The 13,386-nt window shown below is 38.5% G+C and overlaps 1 protein-coding gene across 2 annotated transcripts; it reads left to right on the top strand.

The window, feature by feature from the left end:
• Positions 1-1,759: 1,759 nt before the first annotated feature.
• vps37a (VPS37A subunit of ESCRT-I) lies at positions 1,760-12,326 on the top strand. 2 transcript variants are annotated; one of them, XM_078278911.1, is made up of 13 exons: positions 1,760-1,806; positions 2,062-2,220; positions 3,879-3,953; positions 4,043-4,160; positions 5,085-5,188; positions 6,107-6,326; positions 6,846-6,916; positions 7,115-7,242; positions 7,357-7,415; positions 7,724-7,792; positions 10,262-10,405; positions 10,544-10,632; positions 10,790-12,326. In XM_078278911.1, exons 2-12 carry the CDS (start codon positions 2,114-2,116, stop codon positions 10,622-10,624), a joined length of 1,176 nt encoding a protein of 391 aa, XP_078135037.1. In that variant the 5' UTR covers positions 1,760-1,806; positions 2,062-2,113; the 3' UTR covers positions 10,625-10,632; positions 10,790-12,326. The 2 variants fall into 2 exon arrangements, with proteins under 2 accessions (XP_078135037.1, XP_078135029.1); XM_078278903.1 differs by having other exon boundaries at positions 1,766-2,220.
• The last annotated feature ends 1,060 nt before the right edge of the window (positions 12,327-13,386 follow it).

Below are 13,386 nucleotides of genomic sequence, written 5' to 3'. Positions count from 1 at the left end.
ACGTGACTCATAAGCATACAACGTATCATTTCGAGTAAAAAAATGGAGCAGAACATCCCCAAAAAGTCAAAGGTACAAGACTGTGTACACATCGTCATCTCAGAGCGAAGGAACTACTCATCCCATAAACCACCGCACACCACTGAACAAAGGAAGCTAACGTTAGTTTAGCTAACAGCTAATTCGGCTAACCGCTAGCTGAGACAGCATGTAATAACTTTAAAAGACCCTCAAAATAAAACCTGAAAATAACCGTTAACATATATAACGGCTGTTACGTCAGCTGTAGACGGCTCTGTTTGAGTTAACGTTATTTTAGACTGAATCAAGCTGTCAGCTAGCAGTTAGCCGAATTAGCTGTTAGCTAAACTAACGTTAGCTTCCCGGCAGAGGCTAACGTCAGAAGCGTGGGAACAGATCGTGATTCGTGCAGTGTCGTAAATCCTTGTGACGGATTATGTAGGCATCAGAGATCGGGTACGGAGACCCCCCTCCTCACCAGCATGAGTTCCACCAATCAGAGTCATCACTGTGGGATTGTGGGATTGTTCAGGATTGTGGGTAATGAAGTACTTATCCAAGACATCGCGAATAAAAGACATTTATCTCTAAACAAGGTTAGTGCCCCATGATTTTTGGCATCTATATGAGCATATACAATCGCTTAGTCATGTACGCAAGATGGTTTTAAGTCTACCATCAACGGTTACGATTTTATGGCTTATACTGCAAATGTCAATGGAGAAATTGCATTGTATTTTTACTTCGGGAACCCGCTGTGGGCGGGACTGTTGAGCTCTATATCATTGCAGTATTGAATAATTGGAGCCCAGACACAATTTTGTAATTTTCTAAATTTCTGATCCTCTGAATAAAAACAGAAAATAGGAAAAACTAGTTAAAGATCCAATTTTTTAATTTGTCAAGGCAGAAAAAAAATGAAAAAATTGGATATTTGAACCCATTTTCTGTTTTTCCAAATGTCCGTTTGTGCTTAGAAAATTGAACTGATAAGTGTTACACGGACCAGGTGGTAGTAATGCACCAAGAAATGCAGCAATTCTCCAACACAGGCAGGGAAGAAGACTGCTAGCAAGTACACATGGATGTAAACAATTCTGGATTTAAAATACTTTATATCTAATTATCGGTTTTGAAAAGGAAGGAGGATGAGGAAGGATATGCATTCAACACATTTGTTAGAGCTTAAGGATCATCTCAATGTGTTTAGGGGTTTACACGGAAAATACACTTTTACCATGTTTCTGGTTATCCCAAATGATTATCTGTATTTCATACATGATTTTGCTAATAGAAACTTATTTTTATTAAACCACCAAAAGTCTACTACAATAATAATAATAATAATAATAATAATATATATATATATATATATATATATATATATATATATATATATAATAGTTAAGAAAAGGCGTTGTCCATTGTCTCTTGGAGATCCAGAAATGTCTATCCATAAATCAATCTCATTGATCACATTAAAATCGTGTGAGGTACAATTTGAGTGACATAAACGATATGCTCCTTCAACTGTGCATGATTTATCATAAAGGTAGAGGTGTCTTTTTGAAAAATAAAAAATACCTTTTTGAAAAGGCTGTTCTTTTCGTTTTGCATCGATCACATCCCATTAATTTAAAATTCCTATTAAAAAAAGTCATTTTGTATAGCTTTAAGGAGTTTTTATTGTGAAAAACAATATAAAAACAGGAAGTTGCGCTTTACGTATATTGCTGCGTGACGTAATACGTAAATAAGTTCAAGCTTGTGCTGCTTACTCTCGAGGTTGTTTTCCTTAAGCTATCTCTCGCCTCAGAAATATTAATGACAGAGCTACAATTACATACAAACTCTTAGTAGATAAAACGGAGTTAACATTTTATTCGACACATAAGGATATGCTATCTGACTTTAGAACGTAAATACAAAGTCAAAACCGTGTGGACAACAAACCAAATCGTTGTCAACAGCTAACAGGAGTCAGCACCACAAATCTCCACACCGTGTTCATTCTCACTTTCTCTTCCATTTCGTCTGTAGTGGGCCTTTACATTCTGTTACCAAGTTCAGTCCGTGGTTTCGCCAGGAGAGGATGAACTGGCTTTTCCCCTCGTCCAAAGGCTCCGGATCTCTCCCTCTGAACAGCCTACAGCAACAAAGACAGCGGCAGATAGAGTCACTCAAAGCCGCACATCCCAGGTAAAATGAACGGTAACCGGTCACATAAAACCGGACTCAGGTGCTGCTGATTAGCTTGTTAAATATAACACTAGCTTTTCAAAGGAGAATATGGTCCATGTAATGTTTCCTGTCAATTTTGCTAACGATGTTTGATTAAAAAAAACACGTTGACTGTGTTTACACATACAGCTGATGTTTACTTAGCATAGCTAGCCACAAGGCTCACAGTTCAGCCAGAGCAAGAACGTTAGGCTAACAAACAGTATAGCGTGTATAGCCTCTCTTTTCACACACAATTGTCCCTGCGATTCTGTAAATCTGTCAAAATTATAGACACGATTTACGTGTACCCACAACCACTGCTTTGACATGCCCCACTGTGTTCGTTGAGCAGCTAATGTTTGCTAACCTTTTCTCATACCTAACTAGCTGGGTGTGATTCGCCAGGGCGCTGTGTTAGCTGGCTAGCTCAGTGGTGTCCGGGGTTCTTGAGGTGGATTCATTTATTTATATTATAATTTCATCCATTTTAAATTAAACATGTATCAGATGGGGGCCCTTGGGACCAAATCGTATCACATGTGGGGTTTGTGGTCTAATTTGTGTCAGTTTAGGGATCCTTGACATAAACATGTTTGGGAACCACTGGGCTAGCTAATCGAGTCAGCTATTGACAGTCTATTTTAAGGTATGGTGACAAGAGTCCTGTCCTGTGATCATTCCAGTGTTTGCCATGCCAACGTGTCACGCATGTAGTTTAAGGAGGAGCTAGCTAATTAGACGTGGCGATTAAAGTATTAGCCTTTGTTTACTAAGGAGCTCGGTCATGTCAGTGCCAGCATCCCAGCATAAACTGTTCTCTTGGTTCAGCTCTTGTGTGTGTGTGTGTGTGTGTGTGTGTGTGTGTGTGTGTGTGTGTGTGTGTGTGTGTGTGTGTGTGTGTGTGTGCGTGCGTGTGCGTGTGTGTGCGTGTGTGAGAGACAAAGAGGGGATTACACTACGGATGTGAAGTTCATGGGATTGCAGAGGTCACAAAGGCTAATGTGCTATGATGTTAGGGAATAAATGGATGTGAAAAGAGAATTCATACTCTTGATAGACTATATTGGAATGGGACATATATATACTGGGATCAGCTTTACAACACATTTGCCGTTACACTTTGTTATAATAATAATAATAATAATAATAATAATAATACATTTTATTTAAAGGCGCCTTTCTCTGCACTCAAGGACACCGTACAGGGATACATAAGACATTTAAAAGCAGTAAAAAATATAAATAAAAATAAAGAATGAAATAGAAACAACAGAAAGAGGCAGAGCAATTGACATCAAGTGGAATAGGCAGTTTTAAACAGATGTGTTTTGAGTTGCAATTTGAAATGGGGGAATGAATCGATGTTTCTGAGTTGGGGTGGTAATGAATTCCAGAGACGGGGAGCAGAGCGACTGAATGCTCTGCTCCCCATGGTGGAGTTATGTTATATAAATAAGATAAATAAGTATTAAATATAGTATTAAGTATAAATAAGATAAATAAGTATTGGGTTAGGAAAGACATTAAAAGCTCTCTCTCTAAACCAGCCGAAGGTTCATAAACATTTATTGAAGATGTTCAATACGTTGAAATGTGCTGATCATTACTGATTATATGTTTGTGTTTGTCAACAGCCTCGCAGAGATCCAGAAGGATGTGGAGTACAGAATACCATTCACAGTCAACAACTCCACCATTAGTGTTAACATGTGAGTACATCTTTGCATATACAGTCAGATCACATATTTTATAACTTGTTATATATCCTGTTTCTGGGATTCTCTTCTCTTTCCTCTAGTCTGCTGCCTCCTCAGTTCCCCCAGGAGAAGCCGGTGGTTAGTGTCTACCCCCCTGTTGGTCATCATTTAGTCGACGGCAATAATGGCACCATTATCACTAGCCCTCTCATTACTAACGTAAGTAGTCACTAGGCTTTCTTGTCTAGATTTAAAAACTGTGTGCTGTCTCAGCACAGAGCCCGTCCTTACTGCATCCTCAGTCCAAATTCTCTATTAGGATTTTAAAATGAAACGTAGTTTGTTTTTGACATTTCTTGTCATCGTTATGCAGGTTTCTGATCATCTTTGTCGGTCGATAAGGGCTTATCCAGGTCGAAAACAACAAAGTGTTGTTTACACGTACAAATACATAAACAGCATACTCAAAAAACCTGATCATAATGGATAGAGGTGACCCCGAATAGTTGAATATTCGATGCTTTGATCGAAGGAGCCCAATTCGACTTTTAATCTCACAGTCGAAGCTTCGCAGAGGCGTTATGAAACGAGGATCGTGCCATTTTGTGTGTAGTTCAATATCTGATTTTACATAGAACTACCTGTTTTCTCCAAATAAGTTAATATACAGCCTATGATATAAATATCAACATATAAGGCTGTAAATAAAAATGTGCAAAGAAAGGAGCTTTTAATAAATCTTTTTAAAGTGCGTGAATAAATCCAACCGCCCCATGACCGATTTAAGTTTCACTTTCCATGATCCGTGACCGATCCGTGATCTTTAACAAATGAAAATGTCTGGGAAAAGAAAATCTAAAGTGTGGGTGCACTTTGATATGGTAAAAGATGATCCAAAGTGAGATGCGAGTTGTGTGCCATAGCCCGTGATCCAGTGCGCAACCTCCAAACCTGGGCTTTCCAGCCTTTTCCGGATTTTTCCCAATAGCCTGTAGTAACATCAACTTGTTTTTTTCTTTGTCATGGTTCTCTTCTTGCATCTTTCTTCTTCTTCTTCTTCTTCTTTAACTTTTTTGCTAGTTCGTGCTTTAGTTTTATGATCTCACTTTATTTTAATTATTTTACTTATTGTGTATGTTGTAGTTTGGGATGCACTCCGATCTGGGTAAGGTCATTCAGAGTCTGCTGGACGAGTTCTGGAAAAGTCCTCCTGCCTTGATGTCAACTGGCCCTGCTGGCTTTCCATAGTGAGTTTCCTCACACGTGTCCCTCAGTACTTTCTTGGTACATTTCATTACAACAGAAAGTTCAGGAAATAATGAAGTTGAATGAAGTTTGATTAAGTCTCCTGAGGCCAGATGTATAAACTATGCGTAGAGCTACGCCTATCATAAACTGTTTTTTATAAAGTAGGAATGTGCGCACCTCACGCATACTTCAGACCAGGCATACACAGGATTTAAGCTGCGATAGCTGTGGGTGATATGATAAGGAGGAGATTGAATACAAGTTGAGAGACGGGTAGCATTGTTTTTTTAGGTCGTTTTCCAATTTCACAGATTGTGTTGTTATTTATGTTAGTCGTCACAGTTCTGTAAAATGTCAATCCAAGGCACATTTATGAATTTCATTTTGAATGCTTTATGAGTGACACATTTCATAATTTTTTTTACTTACATTTGAGCCATTATCTCCCTGTTAGTAATCGCTTCATTTGATCCTGAATTGTAAAGCACCATGAGAGCTATAAATAAATCATCGATCATCCTTCTGACATGGAGTGGACACAACTATCGATATGCAAACAGTGTTTAAGGGTGTTTCTACATCCATTTAGGGCTAACTGTGGGAGTGGAAACGAGGCTCATGCACGTTCGCCCAGTTCCAAAAAGATTTATAAAACTGAATCAGGCATATAGATCGGACTAAAAGAAGTATGCATATTTCTGTCTTTGTGTGTAGCCTACACACAGTTTTAGTTGTGACTCTACACAGAGTTTTTTGCATCTGGCCCCCCCATTGGCCGGTGTTAGATTTGTGTCAAACTATAGTCATAAATAGCCCGGTATTGTAAAAAGACCCAGCTTGTAAAATAAATAAATTTCTTACTATATTTTTAATGCCTTAGTGAAATAATCTCATTTCCTCCCGCATTTACCCATCAGCATGTACAAGTCGTCAGGCATGGCTCCTTACCCCACTCAGGCTTACCACTACGGCCCTCGCCACGTGGGCCCCGGTCACACGGCGCCTCCTGGGCCAGGCCCAGCTCCAGCTCTCCTGCCTCACCCAGGGGCCGATGGTGCCCATGGGCCCCCTCGAGCTCCAGCTCCATACGGAGTGATTTCTGACCTGCCACTGCCTGTTCCTACTGGAGACTCACAGGTACACTGATAATGGATAAGTGGGTTGATAACATCCATTCTAAGCACAATTACAAACCTATAAAGGACTATGATATGAGCTATAAGTCTTTAGAAAGTGTATATATTTAAGTAAATATATATATATACATTAAGCGTTGCCTTGTAAACAGCTTGTCATGAATGAACACAGAGGAGCTTTCCACAGCTCCAGTGCTTTGAAAAGCAAATCAAGCATTGACAGTTTGCAAGGCGTCAGGTTCATCAACCTATTAAAAAAAAAAAAAAAAAAGAATGTTAAAAGCAAGATGTAGAACAACAATGTCTCAAACATTGACACTGACAACCCAGGATTTCTCAAGCAAAGCTTTCAGATTAGATACATTTTTCCCTGAAACTGATTGTGTGTATTTGTATTTATTTGGGGATTTTGCCGCTATTTACACAAACCAATTGCCCTTCGGGTTCAGAGAAATCCGTCGACACTGACATTAATTCATTGAAAAATGTGACTTGCTGATTCTACTGCTGTCTGTTTCAGGCTGGACTGAACGGACACATGTACAAGATGCCTGAGATTCCGGAGTCTTTTCCTGAACTCTGTGACTTGAAGTAAAGTATTTCCAAATATTGTCAACTTAAAACACCTTTTGAATTAAGATATTATATAAGCAGGTTATAATGTGTGTTTTAGATAAGGGAAAACATTCTTTTCTTTTGAACCTATTATTCATGTCTGTGTTCTCTTGTTATCTTACTTACTGCTGTACATCTACCTATGTCTACCACCTCTGCTGCACCCCACCCTAGTCTGGCCCAGTTGTCCAACATGTCTGAAAACGAGGATTTGTTACTGGAGTTCTTTGTGAGTTTGCCACAACTGAAACAGGTCACCAGTGATAAAGAAGAGCTGATCACCAATATAGTTGATGTGGCTAGTAAGTTCCTCTTCTGCCGCTGGACTGAAGGTCTTGATGTTTCAATCATGAAAGAGAAGTTTAAATTTAGTTGAGCATTACAAAGATTTGTGCATCTCTGTTTGTCACTTACAGAGAAAAATCTTCAGATGGAGCCACAGCTGGAAGGAAAAAGACAAGAAATGCTCTACAAGGTCAGCTATTACATCCAATCTCTCCCTGTCTCTCTCTCAAACAAACAAACAAACAAGCTGTGGCCGGTTAGCTCAGTTGGTTAATGCGGGTGCACATATGCAGAGGTTTAGTCCTCGATGCAGAAGGTCCAAGGTTCAAGTCTGACCTGTGACGGTTTTCCTGCATGTCTTCCCCCCTCTCTTTCCCCTTTCATATCTCAGCTTTCCTATCGAATAAAGGCAGAAATGCCCCCCAAAAAACACACACACAACAAACACATTAATGCTATTGTCTAACAGCTTATGATGTGTATTTTGTCTGTTGACAGTATGAACAGCTGACTCAGATGAAGTCAGCCTTTGAGACAAGGATGCAGAGACAGCATGAGCTCAGTGAGGTAAGAGGCTACACTCATCACACTGTGGTTTAAATGATAATAGGTTGTAAGCGCAGATGCTCCTATTTGTTTTAAAGCTGCTGATGTTTTTATTTTTTATTTAATTTAAACCATTTTGATGACTTGAAACTGACCATTTGGGTTGTTCCCTTTAATTGTAGGAGCACTAAGTCTTCAAACTTAAAGCTACACTGTGTAAGAATTTCTTCCATCTAGCAGTGAAATTGTATATGACAACCAACTGAATATTACTTTCTAGCCCTTCCTCCTACGGTGGCCAAACCCAAAATTAGCTCTCCCCATCGTTTGCACTGTCGAGTTGTCGTTTTAATTCTCTTTTACGCTTCCCTGGCGAGTAATCTCCCCCTGGCATTCGTCACAGTGCCAATAGGTGTAAGAGGGCGAAATGCGGAGGTATGTCCCTCTTTGGCTAATGCATTTTAAAGATGGAGGCACTACATGGCTGCCGTCATTCGAGCGAGTCACTACCATGTATTCTGAATGATTCTGAATGGCAGATTCAACTCAAAAAATTACACAATGTAGGTTTAAGCTAAGCATAATTTAATGGCCTGTGTCAATCAGAACACTCACCAGTTAGAAGCACATGAAAAACAACAGCTGCATATAAACTTCAGTCCAGACTTAGTAGCAACCACATGTCAACATCTGTCTCCTACTACACATAAGCACTCGCGTTTTGTATGGAGCTAAATTGGGGCCAAATGTTTTGTTAATTTGAAGAAAAAAAATATATAGTTTTGGTCTAAAACTTGAAAAATAAAACCATGTATTCAAACTAAAAATAAGTGTACCAATTTTTCTTTCAGTTTGAATAAAATTTAGATTAAATTCTTGAATTATTTTGAATAAATTATTCATTTTCATTTTTCACTTTTATATTTGTTTTCAGTTCCACATTTCATGTTTTCAGATTCAAAACGTATTTTTTTTATGGCTTCAAATCTTTTTTTCAGTTTCAGACTTTTGGCCCCGATTTTGCGTATGGGGCGTGGCTTCAACTCAGAGGGGCATGGAATTATGAGTGACAGCCTAACAAAGAAGGCAGAAGACTCTCCTCAGTCATGTTGCCTTCAGGAAATTGTGTTACTGCGAGAACTATGACTGAATGCTTTCTATCCTCCATATACATGTGATTTTTACTAAACAAACTGATGCCAGTGACAAAGAAAAACTGTTTTGGACAACATGTGGTACCAATTACACTATAAGAACAATAAACTGTGCCAGATTGTGCAAATGAAGCATCGCTAGCACTAAAGTTAGCATTAACTAATGTTAGCTTCACACTAGCTGGTGTTTTTACACTAATTTCAGTGTCCAGCTCAAGTTTTTTTACTTTAACGTGTAGTGTCTTTGTTAACCTCGCTTTGTCAGAATGACCATAACTCGACAGTGGCTGCGATGCTTCATTTCCAGCTTTGTCCAGCTGTCCACCTATGTTCCCTTTATGTGTTAATGACAAAAAAATGCCACTGCGGGGATAATGTCCCAAAGTATCTATTCAAAAATGCTAATATCTTTCACGTCTTACCTGTGCGCTGGCGCCAGGGTTGCCTTGGCGGAGCGGACGTCATGCTGACTGCCGAGTGAATACTGTGGCGCTACATTCAAATTCGTACGTGGAAGTGGGAGAAGTCATTGTTCCTGCTGAACTGCACAATCTGGCACAGTTTATTGCTCTTATAGTGTACTTGGTACCACGTGTTGTCCAAAACAGTTTTTTTTAAATGGAACTTTGTCACTGGCATCAGTTTGTTTAGTAAAAATCACATGTATATGGAGGATAGAAAGCATTCAGTCATAGTTCTCGCAGTAACACAATTTCCTGAAGGCAACATGACTGAGGAGTCTTCTGCCTTCTTTGTTAGGCTGTCACTCATAATTCCACGGCCCTCTGAGTTGAAGCCACGCCCCCTATGCAAAATCGGGGCCAAAAGTCTGAAACTGAAAAACTGATCTGAAACTGAAAAAAAGATTTGAAGCAGTAAAAAAAATACGTTTTGAATCTGAAAACATGAAATGTGGAACTGAAAACAAATATAAAAGTGAAAAATGAAAATGAATAATTTATTCAAAATAATTCCAGAATTTAATCTAAATTTTATTCAAACTGAAAGAAAAATTGGTACACTTATTTTTAGTTTGAATACATGGTTTTATTTTTCAAGTTTTAGACCAAAACTATATATATATTTTTTTCAAATTAACAAAACATTTGGCCCCAATTTAGCTCCATAGTTTTGACGATCCTTTTCTGTTAGATGGTATTATGCTCCCCCTCTCAGTGAACCATACGGCCACATTGTTTTTACCTTGTCTTGAAACTAAAGGTGGAAATATTAAAGAGTTCAAAGAAACTAACCCAAACATGTCTTGAAACACTCTGAATCACACTGAATCTTTATGTCTTTCTGTTTCTTACTTTTGTCTTTTATCCCCCACTAGAGTTGCAGTCTTAGTACTCTCCAGGCTCGGTTAAAAGTTGCAGCCCACCAGGCTGAGGAGGAGTCGGAGGAGACGGCTGAAAACTTCCTGGAGGGACGCACAGACATAGACGAATTCCTGACCAGCTTCATGGAGAAGAGAACGGTGAGAAGCCAGAAGTGCACTATTTGTGTAAAAATAATCATAATATATTGCCTTTTTTTAGTCTGAATGTGATTAGAAGTGCACTTTGAAACATTTTAACAGAAAGTTGTATTGACTGTTATTTGTGCCATTCCACAGCTTTGCCACAGCAGAAGGGCCAAAGAGGAAAAGTTGCAACAGTCCATCAACACACATGGACCGTTTCCTACCAGCCACTAGAACACAAGGTACAAACCACACATAAACAGATTACAAGTCATCTGTTCCTTTTGTGGAGGGAAACTGCTGGTTCTTAGCTGTCCATTTTGCAAAAGGCGGCCCTCATGGGGGAAACCGATTTGTCATCAGCATCTCTTCCTTCTCCTTCTTACATTTATTCCTCAGGTTTGGTGTTTTCTCAGCCAACTGCTGCCAACTAAAAGGATAAAGACTTTTGAGGTGACGAAAAGCACACTGAGTCAACAATGGGCACTTTGGAGAAATAGGTAGACGCTGATTGCAATGGTGGGCTAAAAAAAGAAGCCCACTGTGCCTAGATCTGGGCTAAAAAATACTGTTGAAGTTGGATTGCGTGAGAGCAAGATAGGTAAGCTATTGAGTCACTACAAGAGGCCAAAACTGGAAGGAGTGACACATGCCTAGCTTTTCCAACCACGTTACTAAGGATTGATCACATTTGGGATAATTTCTATTGCATATGCTGTTTGTCCAGTTTTAACTTGACAGTGATGACAAAAAGTTGTTTCTTTCCTATGTTTATGTCACGTTGCTCAATAAGAGCAACACATGCACCTGATCAGAGTTATTAGTGACACATTTGAAAGAAAATACAAATTGTTTAGGACAGGACTCCCAATCTTACATTTTGTTTCATGCGGTGAGCAAGTAAATGTCACTATAAAAGTGTTAAAAATGCTAATGTGTCTGTACTTCCCGTCTCTGAGATCATTGTCAAGTCCTTGCTTTATTATCCCAGAAAGGTCCTACCGGACAGACAGAAGACCGACCTTTACACTGCAAAGCTGCCGTTTACATCGAATTGGTTGTGTACTATACTATACGTACAGTATACATGAAACTCAGCAGTGGCAGTGTCACTTCAACAAGTCAAGATAATCTATCCAAGGCATTCCTGATTTGTAATTAAACTAAACAAATTTGTGATTCTCCAACAAAAAAAAGAAGCAAGGACAGGGCAGTGTTGTCAGGAGAGCTTAGAATTTAAATTGCATATGAATTTTGGACAGTGGTCAATACTTTATCAAGTTGGTGGTTTTCCCCATTAAGTAATGTCTTGAACACAGCCTCGATATCAGTGTGTTTGCACAAACATTAATAATTTGATTATAGGGGCGCATGTTAACACCATAACCGTCTTTTCTAGTGTATCTCAAAATCAGAGTTAACGTAATCCAAAAAACAAACCTGGTTACTAGTCAGTGTTTTTTAAAATTGCTGCATTAGGTTTGTGTGAGGCTAATAAAACGTTTCCTAGAGGTTAACATAAACTATTTCAAACATTGACCAGTTTAACAAACACGTTATGTAAACTGAGGTTATCGGGGAAATCAGAATAAAGTAAACCATATAAACAGTTTAATCACACTATTACCTTCATTCTGTGCTTTTGACATGAATCGAGTTATTTGTGTACATGTAAACATACTGATTATGATGAGCACTATTATGATAACCCGACTATTTTATGACACCTTTTGAACTTGTTTGATGAAGAGCCTCAGAAGATTTGGGATACTGTTATGTTAAATGCTGCAGTAAAACTTGATGACATTGGATACTGTATTTAAATAATGTTAATAATAGGCTATATTGTAATCAAAGACTCAGACACCTTGTATTATATGTTCTTATTTAATTTGTTAGAGTAATAAAGCATTTAGAATAAATCGTGTTTGCTTTACTTGCTGTTTGACAATCACTATTAGCCCTCTGACCGTTGAACCATTGATTAAGATCATAGCAGAAATACTTTAACACTGGATGCATTATCTTGATTATAACAATAATTCATTATGTTCAGTATAAATCCTCTTAACATGCTTACCAAGACCACCCACTTCCTTTTTAATCTCATAACAAGCAAGACACTCTGAATACTTAACACTGGACTATTACACATCATTATCACCTTCAAACCTAAGTTTCTAATTGTATCCCACAAAATACTCCTGCTGCATAATAGCAATGTGTCTTATGGGTATGTTTTGCTAGATGAAAGGTGATAACAAAAAGTGATCTTGGAGGATACATTCTTTCACCATGGAAAAGCAATCGTTACAGTAGCTGTCTTGTGTGTCCTTCCAGAAATGTTCACACATCTTAACAAGTCGAACCACAGGTGCATTCCAGTTGATAGATAGATAGATAGATAGATAGATAGATAGATAGATAGATAAATAGATAGTTTTTTATTGATCCCAAAAAAAAGGGAAATTACAGTGTTGCAGCAGCAAAATATCAGACACACAGCACACATACATAATATACATTAAATTAAAGGTTGAAGGTTTTAATGGACATTTGCCAGCTTAAACTTGCAATGCTACCATATAACAATCACACAGTTTCTAAAACAGCACTAAAGCACAAATAGTCACTTAAAAAATAGAATTCATGTAGATGGCAATTACTTTAAATAATATACAGTTGACTTTATCAGTAATGTATTATCTACAGTAAATCTCTGCTCCATTAAATATACTTGATACACCCAGCGGTGTCAGGTTTAAATTTAAACAGGAACTGCAGAGGCACGAGCACACTGACTGATGGTGACCATTGATATATTTATAATGGACCAACAGATCCCGTTGCTCTGGACGGAGACCAGTGAAGGCCATTAGAAGCACGTTTCCGGTGATGGCTGAGCGTTACTGCGCAGCCTCCAACTGAGAGAGACGACGTAAATATGCCGTGAGCAACGTGTCTGAAAGTTGTAAGTCTTCTGGTAGCTGTGCCAA

The sequence above is a fragment of the Sander vitreus genome, chromosome 2 (assembly GCF_031162955.1).
Source record: "Sander vitreus isolate 19-12246 chromosome 2, sanVit1, whole genome shotgun sequence".
Lineage (NCBI taxonomy): Eukaryota > Metazoa > Chordata > Actinopteri > Perciformes > Percidae > Sander > Sander vitreus.
The sequence above is the reverse complement of the archived record's forward strand: the minus strand, read 5'-3'. Positions and strand labels throughout refer to the sequence as shown.

What these genes read in the sequence shown, in the direction of transcription:
- vps37a (XM_078278911.1), top strand. Translation starts at nt 2,114, where the DNA reads ATGAACTGGCTTTTCCCCTCGTCCAAAGGCTCCGGATCTCTCCCTCTG. An exon ending in CCTGAACTCTGTGACTTGAA is followed by an intron (nt 6,917 to 7,114) that starts GTAAAGTATTTC and finishes ACCCCACCCTAG; the next exon opens with TCTGGCCCAGTTGTCCAACA. An exon ending in GACAAGAAATGCTCTACAAG is followed by an intron (nt 7,416 to 7,723) that starts GTCAGCTATTAC and finishes GTCTGTTGACAG; the next exon opens with TATGAACAGCTGACTCAGAT.